Source organism: Phoca vitulina, unplaced genomic scaffold, assembly GCF_004348235.1.
Source record: "Phoca vitulina isolate PV1807 unplaced genomic scaffold, GSC_HSeal_1.0 scaffold40, whole genome shotgun sequence".
Lineage (NCBI taxonomy): Eukaryota > Metazoa > Chordata > Mammalia > Carnivora > Phocidae > Phoca > Phoca vitulina.
The window spans coordinates 2,161,353-2,177,405 of NW_022589743.1; the positions used below are offsets into that span (position 1 = coordinate 2,161,353).

At 43.2% G+C, this 16,053-nt stretch overlaps 1 protein-coding gene across 1 annotated transcript in view; it reads left to right on the top strand.

The window, feature by feature from the left end:
* Positions 1-15,416: 15,416 nt before the first annotated feature.
* NPEPPS (aminopeptidase puromycin sensitive) overlaps positions 15,417-16,053 on the top strand; it is a 94,273-nt gene continuing 93,636 nt past the window's right edge. The window contains exon 1 of the mRNA XM_032428458.1: positions 15,417-15,717. Coding sequence (XP_032284349.1) covers positions 15,457-15,717 — 261 coding nt within the window. The 5' untranslated portion in view covers positions 15,417-15,456. The remainder of the gene's footprint in view (positions 15,718-16,053) is intronic.

Genomic DNA, 16,053 nt, shown 5'->3' on the forward strand with positions numbered 1-16,053 from the left:
CAGAAGAAGTAATCAAGGGGGTTCACTCTGTTAAAAGTAAGCTTTAGCTATGTTCCCAGGCTTTATGGTTATCTTGCAGCTTCCACAGAGAGGAACACAGAGAATAGTAAAGAACAGTAAAGCAAGGAGAATGGTAAAGAATCTAGAGAATGGTAGAGAGTAAAAGTAGAAACACGGAATGTGACCATGGAAACAAAACTGGGGTGGGGAGGGGCGAATATCCAAATCCAGGGAACAGAGAGACAAAGAGAGAGAGAAACATCCTCTGGAAAATCAAGGGGAAAGGAAAGGACAGTGAGAAGGACAAGGCAGGTCAGAAAGGAAAAAGCATTCTTTTTTTTTTTCTTTTTTGTTTAGTAATTTAGGATTTACTTTTGTAAAAGCAAGTTGACAAATATTAAAATTATATAAAGTTATACTTGCATTTTGAACACCATAATATAAACATAAAACACAAACATCCAATGTTAAACATTGATCCCCCCATGCCTGACTCGGATTTAGATATTGAGTATATCATATTTCACAGAAAGAAACTTTCAAAGTTTTCTCAATGCTTGCATTATATGCTATCACTAAGGGGAATTTCCTAGACTTCACAAACTGTTAGATGCAGCCTCATTAACTAAAGCTGATAGATGGGAGCATACTAACTTTTTCTACAGAAAATTAGTAGAAAAATATAATTTAAGAACTAGAAAGAACTTGGGGCGCCTGGTTGGCTCAGTGGGTGGAGAGTGCGGCTCTTGATCTCAGGGTTGTGAGTTCAATCCCACGTTGGGCGTAGAGATGACTTAAAAATAAAATCTTGAGGGCGCCTGGGTGGCTCAGTTGGTTAAGCGACTGCCTTCGGCTCAGGTCATGATCCTGGAGTCCCAGGATCGAGTCCCGCATCGGGCTCCCTGCTCAGCAGGGAGTCTGCTCCTCCCTCTGACCCTCCCCCCTCTCATGCTCTCTCTCTATCTCATTCTCTCTCTCAAATAAATAAATAAAATCTTAAAAAAAAAAAAAATCTTGAAAAAAAAGAGAGAACTAGAAAGAACTTTAAAATTTTATTTGTTTATTTGAGAGAGAGAGAGACTGAGAGAGAGAGACCACGAGCAGGGCAGAGGGAGAGAGACAAGCAGACTCTCAGATGAACAGGGAGCCTGATGCGAGGCTTGATCCCAGGATTCCGGGATCATGATTGGAGCCGAAGGCAGACGCCCAACCGACTGAGCCACGCAGGTGTTCTTAGAAAGAACTTTAAAGATGATCTAGTCCAACACCTAATTTTACAAATGAAGAAACTAAGGCATTGAGAGGCTCTAGAGACAGATACAGAATTTGGGTGGCACTGCTGGACAACCAGAAGATTCTGATGACCATCAGAGAAAATAATGTCTGTTAGTAAGTTTTTAATATTTAAATGAAACAGGTGATGGAAACTCGTCTGCTCTTCAGTGGGCCAAGTTATGCACCATGTGTTAGGGAAGAGCGAAATGGGAACTCGAGCTCTAGTCTTTTCTTGTGCCAGCCATTCTTTGGGTTGAATTCTATCAGCCCTAGAGTTTACAGAAAAAGATCACGGGAAGCTGAGGAGAAAAGAGGGCCCGTTCAAAGTCAAGCCGACTCGGGTTCTTGCCCTGGTTCTGCCAGTCACCAGCCACTGAGATCCCAGGCAAGTCAGTTAATCCACGCATTTCTCAGTTTTCCAAAATGAGAATAGTAACATCTGCTTCATGTGATACTTGGGGGTGTAAGTGAAAGAATACAGAGTATAAGTGCACAGCAATTCACCAAAGCAATAAAAATGGCCAATGGGAAAAAAAAATTCTTTCCTGAATTGCATTTCAAAGAAATGCAAAATAAAAAGCGAGGAGGTACCTACCATTTTCACCTACCAAATTGGCACAGATGAAAAGAAAACAGAGCTAAGAACACTCTGGGGTGTGGAAGCAGATATTCTCATATATTGCTGAAAGGACTATAAATCGGTACATTTCTGGAGGTCAGTTGGGCAATGTGTATTAAGAGCCTTAAAAATGTTCATGCTCAGGGTGCCCAGCTGGCTCAGTTGTTAAGTGTCCAACTCTTGGTTTCTGCTCAAGTCTTGATCTCCTGGTGGGGATGGAGCCCTGCGTTGGGCTCCACGCTCAGCATGGAGTCTGCTTGCAATTCTCTCCCTCTCCCTCTGCCCCTCCCCCCACTGTCTCTCTCTCTCTGTCTCTCTCTGTCTCTCTCTCTCAAACAAATAAATAAATAAATAAAATCTTAAAAAAAAATGTTCATGCTCGGGACGCATGGCTGGCTCCGTCGGAAGAGCATGTGACTCTTGATCTTGGGGTCATGAGTCAAGCCCCATGTTGGGTGTAGAGATTACCACAAAAAATAAATCAACTTAAAATAAAATAAAAATAAAATCTTTTTCAAAATGTTCATGCTCTTTGATTCAGGGTTTTACTCTAGACATTTAGCCTAAGGAAACAATCACATTAGGGTGAGGGAGATATATCTATCTATGTTTGCTCATAGGGGTGCTTTATATGTAAGGAAAAAATACAGTAAGGATGAGTTTTCACAACTTTCTTCTCTCCTACATGGCAAGAAGAATGTTTGCTCCTAGATGAGTAAAATGAGGGTCCTGGAGAAAATTAGATACAGCTTTAATTTAATTGACATTGAAAAAGGTAGATATTGACAGAAATATGACAGGAATCCTTTCAGAACATTTTGGGGGTGTGGAGGAAGAGATAATGGGAAAAGGAAGGAAGGGAAGGGAGAAGCAGGAGAAAAGGGGCTGGTTGAGAGAAGTTTCAAACAATCAACCTCTGCATAAGGTATTAAGAGAAAGGAGAGAGAAAAGAGGATTCTGAGAAGTGCTATATCTTATTAATGTAATCTGGTTTCATTTTGTCTTTTTTTTTTTTTAAGATTTATTTATTTTTGGGGCACCTGGGTGGCTCAGTTGGTTAAGCAGCCAACTCTTGGTTTTGGCTCAGGTAATGGTCTCAGGGTTGTGAGATGGAGCCCCGCATCAGGCTCCATGTTCCACGTGGAGTCTGCTTGGGATTCTTTCCCTCTTCCTCTCCCTCCCCCCATTTGTGCTCACTCACTCTCTTTCATAAATAAATAAATAAATAAATAAATAAAATCTTTAAGAAAAAAGGTTTTATTTTTAAGTAATCTCTACATCCAATGTGGGGCTCAAATTTAAGACCCCAAGATCAAGAGTCACGAGCTCTACCAACTGAGCCAGCCAGGTGCCCCCATTTTAATTTTCTTAATGCTCATCTAAAATTTCTGAATTCACTATGTTGATCAAGAAATACTCTTTTTTGGGCGCCTGGGTGGCTCAGTTGGTTAAGCGACTGCCTTCGGCTCAGGTCATGATCCTGGAGTCCCTGGATCGAGTCCCGCATCGGGCTCCCTGCTCGGCAGGGAGTCTGCTTCTGCCTCTGACCCTCCCCCCTCTCATGTGTTCTCTCTCATTCTCTCTCTCTCAAATAAATAAATAAAATCTTAAAAAAAAAAAAAGAAATACTCTTTTTTTTAATTATTATGTTATGTTAATCACCATCCATTACATCATTAGTTTTTGATGTAGTGTTCCATGATTCATTGTTTGCGTATAACACCCAGTGCTCCATGCAGAACGTGCCCTCTTTAATACCCATCACCAGGCTAACCCATCCTCCCACTCCCCTCCCCTCTAGAACCCTCAGTTTGTTTTTCAGAGTCCATCATCTCTCATGGTTCATCTCTCCCCCTCCGATTTCCCCCTCTTCATTCTTCCCCTCCTACTATCTTCTTTTTTTTTTTTTAACATATAATGTATGGAAATACTCTTATATGCAGAAACTCCTTAACAATAAACTTCGTTTTTGAAAGTGAGTAGCACAAGAACCACACAGTTTCTAGAAAAAATACAGAAAAATATCTTTGTAACCTTGAGAGAGGCAAAGATTTCTTGGCAGAACACTGAAAGCACTAACCATAAAAGAAAAAATGGAAAAATTGGACTTCATCAAAATTAAAAATGTCTACTCATCAAAAGATACCATTAAGAAAATGAGTAGATGGGGCACCTGGGTGGCTGTCGATTGAGTGTCTGCCTTCAGCTCAGGTCATGACCTCCAGATCCTGGACTGAACCCCGTGTCAGGCTCCCTGCTCAGCAGGGAGTTTGCTTCTCCCTCTGCCCTCCCCCCCACTCGTGCTCTTTCTCTTTCTCTTACTCTCTCTCTCTCTCAAATAAATAAATAAAAGCTTTTTAAAAAAAGTAAATTAGTAGATAAATGAGAGACTGGGAAAAAATATTCATAGTATATATACTTGACCAAGGATTCATACCCAGGTAATATAAGGAATGCCTATGAATCAACAACGAAAAGATGAACTACCCAATTAAAAAAATGGGCAAAAGATGTAAGTAGACACCTCACAAAAAAAGAAACATAAGTGGCCAATAAGCCATGAAAGGGTGCTTGTGGTAAATGCTATGATATAGCACCCAGATTTTCCTTTGGGAATGAAGGACTTATTCCTCAGCTGTTAAAGAGACTACCAAAAGACGGCCCTCAACTATCAGTCCATCTCAATGCTTGATTGCCTCAGTTGAAGAGCCCTAATCTGCGTAAGGTCACTCCTTCTTTACACAGTGGCATGCATCCAATGACTAATCGCCCCGGCCACTTGCCCAAACTTGAAACATTTTTGAAGGGTCATCCCAGTTTCAGTGCTCTCTGTAGGGTTAGCTGAAGCCTCTGAGACTACATCACAGCTCAGCTCTTCCTCTTCCTAATCATGCTTTTGTCTTCCATGCCACAAGGGTTGAGCCCACGTGCACTCCTGAAAAAAACCTCCTGCTGACTAATCTCCCTCTCAGAGTCTGCTTCCAAGGGAACCCAACCTATGACAATGCTCAACATCAGTAATCATCAGGAAAATGCAAATGAAAACCGTAAGGAGATGCCATTTCACATCAACTAGAAGGCCTTTGAAGAAAGACTGACAACACCAAATGCTGGTGAAGATGTGGAAAACCTGGAGCTCTCATACACTGGTGGTGGGATTATAAAATGGTACAATCATGTTGGAGAATTGTTTGGCAGCTTCTTAGAAGGTCAAATACACATCTAACCTATGACCCAGCAATTCCATTCTTAAGTATGTACCCAAGAGAATGAAGACATATAGCCAAAAAAATGGTACAAGAATGCTCATAGGTAATCTTAGTTATAATAGCCCCAAATTGGAAATAACCCAAATGTCTGTCAATAAGAGAATGGAGAAATAAATTATAGTCCTATAATCCTACTCGGAAATATAAAGGAATGAACCATTGATACATACAACATGTGTGATCAAAAACATTAGATTGTATAAAAGAACCCACAAGTGTGTGCACACGTGCACACACACACACACACACATCCCAAACACACACACACCCCAAACACATACTGACTGGTTCCACCGATGTGAAGGACAATAGGCAAAACAAGTCTACGGTGATAGAAAACAAAGTAGTTGCTTGGGTGAAGTGGGGGCAGGGGTAGGGATTGAATGAAAAGGGCCATGAGGAAACTTTCTTGGGGGATGAAAAGCTTCTGTATCTTATTTTGAGCAGTAGTTACACAGTGGTTACAATTGTCAGTAGGCATTGACCTGTAAGTTTAAGATGTGCCCATTTCAGTGTATGTAAATTATACTTCAGTAAAAGCTTATATGCACCAAGAGTAGCACACACTCACTCAATAAATGTTTAATAAACAAGTGGAGATGATTTTTCTAAGGAACTAAATTATTAATAATTATAGAAAAGATTTCCTTTTCCTGGGTTATGGTAAAATGTGAGAGTCTCTTGGGATACTCCTTGATTAAGATCTTGGGAATATTTATTCTTCACTCCCCCATTAAAATGGTTAAGCTTTGATGGCTTACAGGAGTGGCAGAACCAGGTCTATAACGTCTGCCTGCATCATTTGCAGGTGAGTGGAAACACTAAAAGTATATCAAGATAGTAACAGCGGTGAGAGAAAGAAGTCAAAAACCATCACCGGTTTCCCAGTGCAGTAGATCAGCGTTTGGCTGCTAATCCACACAATCCTGCCAACATCACTCGCAAAGCAATTTCTCTTATAAAATATGGCACGATTCCCACCCTATTTTGAACATGGGTATTTAATCTCAGAAGAAGTATTTAAAGTATTTGAAATGTTTGAAGAGACAAGTTGATTTTAATGGAGCCAATTGGTATGAACTATGCTGTTTTCCACGAAGGTCAATACCTTAGGGTACACGGAAATTAGAAGGGAGACAGAGAATCCTTTTGGGGGTTTCATAGCCTAAAAAACTAAACATGACAGAATGCCAGTCGACTCTCAAGAAAAAAGATTTTTGCAAACACACAAAGCTATTTTAAAATTCCCTTTTATAAAATCAAACAGTTCAAAAGCCACGGGCTGCCATCTTCAAAATCGGAAAGTAGACTGCTTGGTGGGGTTGCCAGATTTAGCAAATAAAAATACAGGATGTTCCATTAAATTTGACTTTCAGATGAAACAATGAATAGTTTTTAGTATAAGCATTCCCTTCAAATATTGCATATTTTTAGTATGAGCATGTCTCATGAAATATCCGAGACAGATTTATACTAAAAAAACCGCATTATCTGAAAATCAAATTTAACTAGGCATCCTACAATTTATCTGGCAACCCTAGCCCTGAGCAGCGCTACTGTTCTGCAGAACAAGAGACCCAACCTAGGGGCGTCTGGGTGGCTCCCTTGGTTGAGCATCTGACTTCAGCTCAGGTCATGATCCCAAGATTCCGGGATTGAGCCCCATGTCGGGCTCCCTGCTCAGTGAGGAGTCTGCTTGTCTCTCTCCTTCTGCCCCTCCTCATGCTCTCTCTCTCTCAAATAAATAAATAAAATCTTAAAAAAAAAAAAAAGAGGCCCAACCTGGCTGAGGCAAATGTGCCTTTGGGGTTACTACACGGAATTACAAGTTTAACAGTAGTTACGGGAAAAGGAGAAAAACTGAACCTTTCTTGTGCTCCTGGATTTCTATTCTCTCTGTCACACTGAAAAATACTGTGAAAAGACTTTAAATGTATTTCCAATTATTGAAAGTGGTAATGAATTAGTTGTACCAAATACAGCGTATACTTGATATTGGGTCTCTAAGGTTTGTTTGTGTAGGGGCTAAGAGCCTAGGATTAACCATATGGATGTGTAAACCCAGAGAACTCATTTTCCTTGCTAGGTTTGCTTTTCCTAGTGAGGAACGAACAGACCTGACTGTAAAGCAATTTGAAGACTTCAAAATTGCTGCGTGAAAATAAGGAAGTTATGCCCGCACCCCTTTCACTAAAGGATTGCCCACACTGTTTTGCTTTATAAGACTTATGTCAGAGAGGTCTCATATATTGTTTCCAAGGTAGAAACCTGCTTCCGATGGAGGCTAGAGTACTAGTACTCCAGAGGTGGGTTGAAAACAGCAACATTGCTGAGTCTGTTTTAAATGCTCATGGAGAGAGTATTCTTTTCAGCATCAGCTGATGCTCTGCAGCATAGGATTCTGTTACCCTCATTTGAGCTGCCTGGTTCTTCTAGCAATCAGATCTTTCCGTCTCCTTCCTGTTACCCCAGGCTTGACACCAGCTATCATGTGCCCTCTTCTCTTTGACTCCCGGACACAGAATTCTTTCATTTTCTTTAAACTCAAATGCCAGAATATTGGAATTTCTAGGACAGTTACATGACTATAACAACAGCAGAGAATACGTGAAATCAGGACTGTCCTGTAAAATCTAGGACATGTGATCTCCCTAATATTTCAACACTTGTCCTCTGACAGTTACCCACGACGGTGAGGATATTTGGCAAGGAAACAGGACTGACAGAAATGCTTCTCGTCGTGGCTTTAAAATCACTGCTTTGCAGTTAACCTTGGGCAAATATTACTGCACCTATCTCCATCCTGTGCCAGTTTCTGATCCCCTTTTATTTGAAGCCCCCTCTACGAATAATAAAAAAAAAAGAACAGAACAAAAAGGAACTCATCTCCAACTTACTTTGCCTATCCTTAAAATTTAGGTTCGAATCTTAGTGTTCGTAACCTTGTTTACTGGGTTTGTCTGTCCCTTTACCATGAAGGGGGAGAAGTTATGGAAAACAAAGGTCTTAAAGATTTTACCATTTTATTTCCTTGTTTAGGAGAATGAAACTTGTGCCTGCTTTCAGGAAAGTAATTTGTAAACTTCAAGTCTGAATCTAACCTGTCTAGAACCCACAGTATTCTAATTCCTGGAAAAAATTAAAAGGGGCTTATAAATTAAATAAAGTGATTTACCTCCTCAGACAGTAAGAACAGTACTTTTTGTGAGATAGTGACTTGTTTTTTGCCCTGCACATTCTCATTTCCTTTGATCCTGTTACCGCCCCTCCATATAGTGATGTCCTCTTAAATTGACATACAACAGTCATGAATCACTTTAGCAAAAGTACACAGGGCTAAACAAAGATGTCATATTTTGGCATCTCCTGTCACTAAGACACATTGGGAGAGCGCACAGCAAGAGTTCAGGGTTTCCTGATGCAGAGTTCCTAAAATTGTGGTCTCCGCTTCATAGTTAATGTATGTTTGGGGCAGGAAAAATATAAATCTTTCTTGAATGTTGGAATTGTGCCTTGTTGCCTAAAGAGTTTTGTCTTTTTTTTTTTTTTTTTTTTGGCCTGCCCTAATTCCTGATGTCAGGTCCCTAGGGTATCTGTGCTATGTCTCATTCTCAGTGAATGTATATTTTATACAGTGTGATCGCACTTTGAGCTAAAATAGATCATATCTAGAAATCTGCTGGTATGGCTTCCCAGGATGAAAGAATATGAGCAGTTTGAATTGCTTTTTGTCTCTTTGGCTTCTTCCTGAGTCAATTCACAATACAGAGATGTCACCATATAGATTTTATTTGGGAAAAAAAAAAAAAAAAAAAAAGCACCATAGGCTAGTCACCACACGGAGACTATTTTCCCAGAAAATACAGAATATCTGAAAATGAAAGGGGCTTAGATGCATGCCTTACAGTCTCTCTGGCATTACTCGTTTACTGGGGACAAGATGACTTTCAGTTCAGTCCTGTGCATAAGCAGGCCACAAGCCAACTTCTAACTCTCCCTACACTTTTTAAGAGTTTATTAATCTTGGTTCCTATGAAATTCTGTAGGGAGGCTGTTACCAGAAGATTTTTTCTCATCCTTACTCATTTAAGATATGTGGCTAAAACTCCAAGGCAAATCGCTCTCATAAAATCTCACTCCACAAGATGTGATTCCACCAGATTGGCAGGCCTTAGTGTCTTGGGTCTCTTTTTTTCACCCCACCCTTAATTTAGGGTTGGACAGAGGTTGAGATTATTAATCTCTTTGGTAGGCATGGCATCAGGTATTGAGGGAGGACCAATCTTGATGTACATTCTTTTTGTCAGGGATTTGAAAAGCAAACAGAAATAGAGCCAAGAGTGGAGAAACTGAGGTTGACTGATGCCAACCTGCTGAGACTTCTAATCCTCTTGGCTACTCCACTGGTCTCGTTCAACCTGAGACCTCACTTATTTTTCTAGATGTGAGGTCAAGACAACAACATTGCTAAGTCAATTCTGGCATGCCAGCTCCAGAACACTGTAGCCTTTAAAGACTTGGGATTCCATGAGAAATGTTGTTGCAGCATTCCAGAGACCCACGCATCAGACACAGACATATGCATTCTTGCCTGCAGCAGAGGGTGTTGATTTTACTCCCTAACTCATATTCCTGCGGGACTGGTGGCTAAGCCTTCCTAAGAGGACAGAGCCAAAGAAGCTCATCTCAGTATGAAGACTGCCAACAAAGGGCTTGGATTTAGTCATGTAGTTGTCAGTCACTCGGGATTGGTAATTAATCCTGGAGTTATGCTTGGGGAAAAGGAAGTAGAAGTACCGAAAAAAAGCTGAGAGGAGCTAGGAAAGAAGTAAGGTAGGTGGAAATGTATGACTTTTTCAACTTCCTGATGGAAAGATACCAAGAGAAATAAAACTCTTTCAGACTCTGAGGACCTTTTTTGGGGGCCATATTTGGATGGACATAATGTCATATTGCCACCTGCAAATATATATACAGTTGACCCTTGAACAACACAGGTTTGAACTGTATGGGTCCACTTATACATGGATTTTTTTTCGATAAACACAATACTGTGAGTGTATTTTCTCTTCCTTATGATTTTCTTTTTTTTAAAGATTTTATTTATTTATTTGACAGAGAGAGACACAGTGAGAGAGGGAACACAAGCAGGGGGAGTGGGAGAGGGAGAAGCAGGCCTCCCGCAGAGCAGGGAGCCCGATGCAGGGCTTGATCCCAGGACCCTGGGATCATGACCTGAGCCGAAGACAGATGCTTAACGACTGAGCCACCCAGGCGCCCCTAGTATAGTATACATTTAAAAAAAAAAATTTATTTATTTATTTGTCAGGGAGAGAGAAAGAGTGAGAGAGCACAAGCAGGGGGAGCGGCAGGCAGAGGGAGAAGCAGGATCCCCGCTGAGCAGGGAGCCCGATGCGGGGCTCAATCCCAGGACCCCGGGATCATGACCTGAGCCAAAGGCAGACGCTTAACGACTGAGCCACTCAGGCGTCCCTAATATAGTATACATTTTAAAGCATATGGAATTAATCTGCTTTCCTTTCATGAAAAACCCAGGATGGGTAGGCAACATTCCATCTACTCCCCACTTTTCCAACAGTCATTCCAACAGCCATTTTAAGTTACAAAGAGCCAAAGCTGGGATCTCATGGCATCAGCCTCCTATGGATTGCTTTCTAGCTTTTTGTGTCCCTGGTTTTTGGAACCCCCTCACTATCATCTGCAGGTAAGGCTCACATTAATGAAATTACAGTTATAATTTCCATGCTGGAAATTGACACTGAAGGCCGTATTTTCTAAGTTAGGGAGGCTATATATTAATAGTTATGCTTAGTTTTGATCTAATATGGTGGGTTTTGTAATGGTCTCCCAAATTCTTCCACATCTTTCTCTTCCCCTTTCAATGTTCCACAGCCAGGATGTGTTTCCCTCCTCCCTGAATATTTTGGCTTCCTGTCCCAATTCCTTTATATTCTCTTTGCTTCAAATCATCTCTTTCAATGATTTACATTTGTTCTACATATCCTTTACTCCAACTCTTTATCTAGCACTCCTGCTATGAAGCCCATTCTGACACTAAGAACATGATAAACTTCTTTTAGAAATTCCTAAACCACAAGTCACATAATTTTTTTCTTTGAGGAAAGCATGCATTATGCATTTAACTGCTTTACAAATGGGGAAAGTGCAGCAGGGAAATTATAAGACTTGCTCTAGGCCATAGATAAAGTCAGTGGTAAGACTGGGGCTGCGTCCTCAGACTCTTAGACTAGTTAGTGCCTAAAAACTAAAGACAAAAGTGCCTAAGATTAGAACGATTTTATTTATTTTTTAAAGATTTATTCATTTAAGGAATCTCTACACCCAATGTGGGGCTCCAACTCATGACCCTGAGATCAAGAGTCACATGCTCTACCGACTGAGCCAAGCAGGTAGGTGCCCCTAGAATGACTTTAGTTTTTTCTTTCTTAACTTTTTATTGAAGTATGTAATTTGCATAGGATTTTTAATTTAGATTTTCAAGGGCTTCTTTAAACAGAGAAACCTAGAAATCTGTTAGAAATAAGGCTAGGGGCGCCTGGGTGGCTCAGTTGTTAGGCGTCTTCCTTGGGCTCAGGTCATGATCCCAGGGTCCTGGGATCGAGCCCAGCATTGGGCTGAACAGGGAGCCTGCTTCTCCTTCTCCCACTCCCCCTGCTTGTGTTTCCTCTCTCGCTGTTTCTCTGTCAAATAAATAAATAAAATCTTAAAAAAAAAAAAAGAAATAAGGCTAATGACCTTGAAGCATTACTCAATCCCCCCCACTCCTTTTTTATTTTAAAGACTTATTTGAGAGAGAGAGTGCGTGCTTGAGCATGCGGGGGAGGGGCAGAGGGAGAGATGCTCAAGGAAACTCCAAGCCAAGTTGGGGCTCATTCTCCTGACCCTGAGATAATGACCTGAGCCAGTTCTTAAACAACTGAGCCACCCAGCCACGCACCGCCCACCCCCTCTCAACTCCTTTTGAAACATCATGGAGGGAAATGAATTTCCAAGAGCCCTTGGGTTCTTCATTTCGGTTATTCCAGAGAAGACTGCCTGGAGCATATTTGATTGTTAGCCAGTCTTCTTTATGAGAACTGTATGTACAACCTTCCATTCCCCAATCCCAAGTTGTAGGTAGTAGGTCTGGGTTCATTCCTGACTTGCTGCCTTGGAACGTCCTGGGCCACGGGACTAGGGATAGGGCCAAGTAAGGTTCTCCCTTTTTTCCTCGGCAGGGTGACATCTACTGCTGTTATGAAGCCTATGGCCTTGGTGATTGTTTTTGTTTTTTTTAAGTAGGCTCATGACCAATGCAGGGCTTGAACTCACAACCCCCAGATTGAGAGTCGCGTGCTCTACCGACTGAGTCAGGTAGGGCCCCTAGGTTTTCTTTTTGTTTTTTAAATCGTTTCTGTGATTTTATTTAAAAAAAAAAAAAGGTTACCTCTAGTCTTAGGTTCACATAATTTCTCCGTGGGAAACACACATCTTGTACATAAAGGAAAGGCTACAGACTGGGTAAAATATTCTCTTGATCAGTTGGTTGGTTGGGTCAATAACAATTGAGATGTACTTTGTTCAGGACTCAGTTCTGACAGTTATAAAGGAATTAGAAGTACATCTTGAAAATATACCCATATAAAACAAATTAAAAGTATAATTACAGTGGGGCGCCTGGGTGGCTCAGTTGGTTAAGTGTCTACCTTTGGCTCAGATCATGATCCCAGGATCCTGGGATTGAGCCCCACATCGGGCTCCCTGCTCAGCAGGGAGCCTGCTTCTCCCTCTCCCTCTGCCTTCCACTTCCCCTGCTTGTGCTCGTGTGCTCTCTCTCTCTATGTCAAATAAATAAATACAAGTTTTTAAAAAGTATAATTACAGAACAAGTACAAATAATCAGCAAAAGCCAGGACTTGAGAGCTGACAGGAAAGGGGTTAGAGTTGAGTGGATTTAGTCAATGAGGGCTTTCTGGAAAAGGTGAGTTTTGAAGGAAGGTGCATGGGTTTGGCCAAGAGGATAAGGTCTTTCCAGCAATAATGCATGACAATGGTAGAGAAGAGAGAATGAGCAAACTGTAAGGGCCAAATGGTAAACAGGTTAGCCTGCTAAGACTGGAGCATCTATGTTAAAGGGGTAAGAAAAACAAGTCTTAAGTGGTTATAAATCAAATATGCTTTAACAGACAAGAGGGAGCCTTATGGGTGCTTGCATAATGAGAATAACTTTGTAAGAAACTGAGATACAGATGGACTGGAATAAAACAAAACTAGAAAGTTAGAAAAATAGGGAAGATGCTGCAGAATTTTTCGGGAGAGAAAAAAAAAAAGTCTGGGTCCTGAGGCCAGCTCTGCCATTTATTAGCTGTATGGCCTTGGGCAAGTCACTTAATCTATGTGTGCCTGTTTTCTCATCTGTAAAATGGGAATAATGGTGTCTGCCTAAAAGAGCTGTTGAAAGGATTAGATGAACTAAAATATGAAAAGTGTTTAGTAAGCCCTCAATATCTTATTATTCAATTATTAATTAATTCGATTAACATATTATTAAAATTATTCTTAATTATTATTTCTATGACCTAGAAGTGGTCATAGAGATGCCTGCATGTAACAAAAGGCCCATCTCACACCTTAGTTTGAAAGGATTGCAGTTGTTCAGTGTGTCCTAAAAGGTATGCAGGATTCAGAGGACTAGAGGGGAGACCCAGTGTCCAAGACAATGGCCACTGGTCTCTCACAGGGCAACTGAGCACCAGAAATGTGGCTAGTCAGAATTGAGATGTGCTGGGCGCCTGGGTGGCTCAGATGGTTAAGCGTCTGCCTTCGGCTCAGGTAATGATTCCGGGTCCTGGGATCGAGTCCAGCATCGGCCTCTCTGCTCCTTGGGAGGCTGCTTCTCCCTCTGCCTCTCTCTCTCTCTCTGTCTCTCATGAATAAATAAATAAAATCTTAAAAAAAAAAAAAGAATTGAGATGTGCTATGAATGTAAAATACACACTGGATTTCAGAGCCTCAGTACGGAAAAAAACCTCATTTTTTATTTGATTGCATGTTAAAATGATAGTTTGGATATGTTGTATTAAATGAGATGTATCAATTTCACTTGTTTCCTTTTTTTTTGACGTTTTACTAGAAAATTTAAAGTTACTTAGTTGGCTCGATTATATTTCTATTGTACAGTGCTGGTCCAGTGTATCATTCAGCATTGAGTTTTGGAAATTCAGGGGTTCTACATGAAAAGGTTCTATAAAGGAATATGGGGATTATGGATAAATCTCTTGCCCTTGACACTTTAAAAAATATAAATATGTAACACATATTTATATATAATTCGTATACATTTATGTTAAAATATATATAACCCCAACTTGTGACGTATCTGCCGAACTGATGGAACCATAGGTAGTTTAAAGAGGCCATAATTGGTAAAGGGTCTTTTAGTTTAAAAAAAGCAGAAATAAAGAGGAAACGGGGAAAAGGTGAAACATACCTTATTTTGAACATTATGGAAACAAAAATCTTCCTAACTTCTGAAATCACTCTCTCAAAAGTCCAGATCGCATTGGCTTAAGTAACCTGGATTATTAAAGGTTTTCTGACAAATTTTTTCATAACCATCTCTCGAAGTTGCTACTTAAAATAGGAATAATTACTGCCAAAGAGCCTCCAGTCAGGGCTCTCGGCTGATCTGGAGCTAAAAATCCAGTTTGGGATTCTGCTCTGAATTGATGTTTTAACATTTTACCCTGACTTGTACCGGCCAACTGCACAGGCTTCAACTTCCAAATACAGCTGGGGGTGGGAGGGGTTCCTCACACGCCTTCCCTCCGCTTCTCAAACCCTTCTGGGCTCCCTCCGGCTCTCCAGGAGTCGGCTCTCCACAGTGGCGCCGACAGGTGCAGCGCAGGGAGCCGCCTCCCGCCCCCAGCACGCGCCCGCGACCCCGCACCCTTTCGGCCGGACGGCCGCGCCCTCGCCGCTCCGCCCCCTGCCCCGGCGCGCGCGCGCGCGCGCGCACACCGGCGGGGCGCGCACGGCCGACGGGGCCGCGCACGCAGCTGCCGCCGCCGCCGCCACCGCCTCCTTCCCTCCCCGCAGGCCCTCCTCTCCTGCCCTCCCCTCCGCCCCCTTCCCCGTAGGCAGCCAGCCTGCCCGCCCGCCCGCACCGCCTCCCTCCCGACCCCGAGCGCTCCGGCTGGGTCTCTCCCCCGCCCCCGCCCCCCCCCAAGGCTCCCCGGTCGTTCTCCTCAGGCGGTCGCCCGCGCTCGGTGGATGTGGCTGGCAGCCGCCGCCCCCTCCCTCGCTCACCGCCTGCTCTTCCTCGGCCCTCCGCCTCCTCCCCTCCTCCTTCGCCTCCTCAGCCGCTCCTCTCGCCGCCGCCGCCGCCTCCACAGCCTGGGCCTCGCCGCGATGCCGGAGAAGAGGCCCTTCGAGCGGCTGCCTGCCGATGTCTCCCCCATCAACTACAGCCTTTGCCTCAAGCCCGACTTGCTGGACTTCACCTTCGAGGGCAAGCTGGAGGCCGCCGCCCAGGTACGGCGACCCTCGGGCGCCGGGGGCGAGCTGCGGGGCTAGCAGTTAGGCCGCGGGCTGGGCTGGGGGCCCGGCCGGGAGGACGGGCGGGCCGGCGGGCCTGGGCGCTGCGGGCCTGGGGTTGGCGAGGCCGGCTCGGGGACCGGCGCGCCCCTCTGGGGCGGCCGCGGGGCGCCCGGGCCGATGTGCTCTGCCCTGCTGGGCTGGGGCCCCGGGCCGCGCTGCGGGGAGCGCCGAGGGAGCTGGCGGGCCCTGCCCGAGCGCCCCCCACCCCCCCAGCCCGGGCGAGCACACCTGTGCGGGGCTTCCACCCCCCGACCTCCGGCCCTTCCGGGC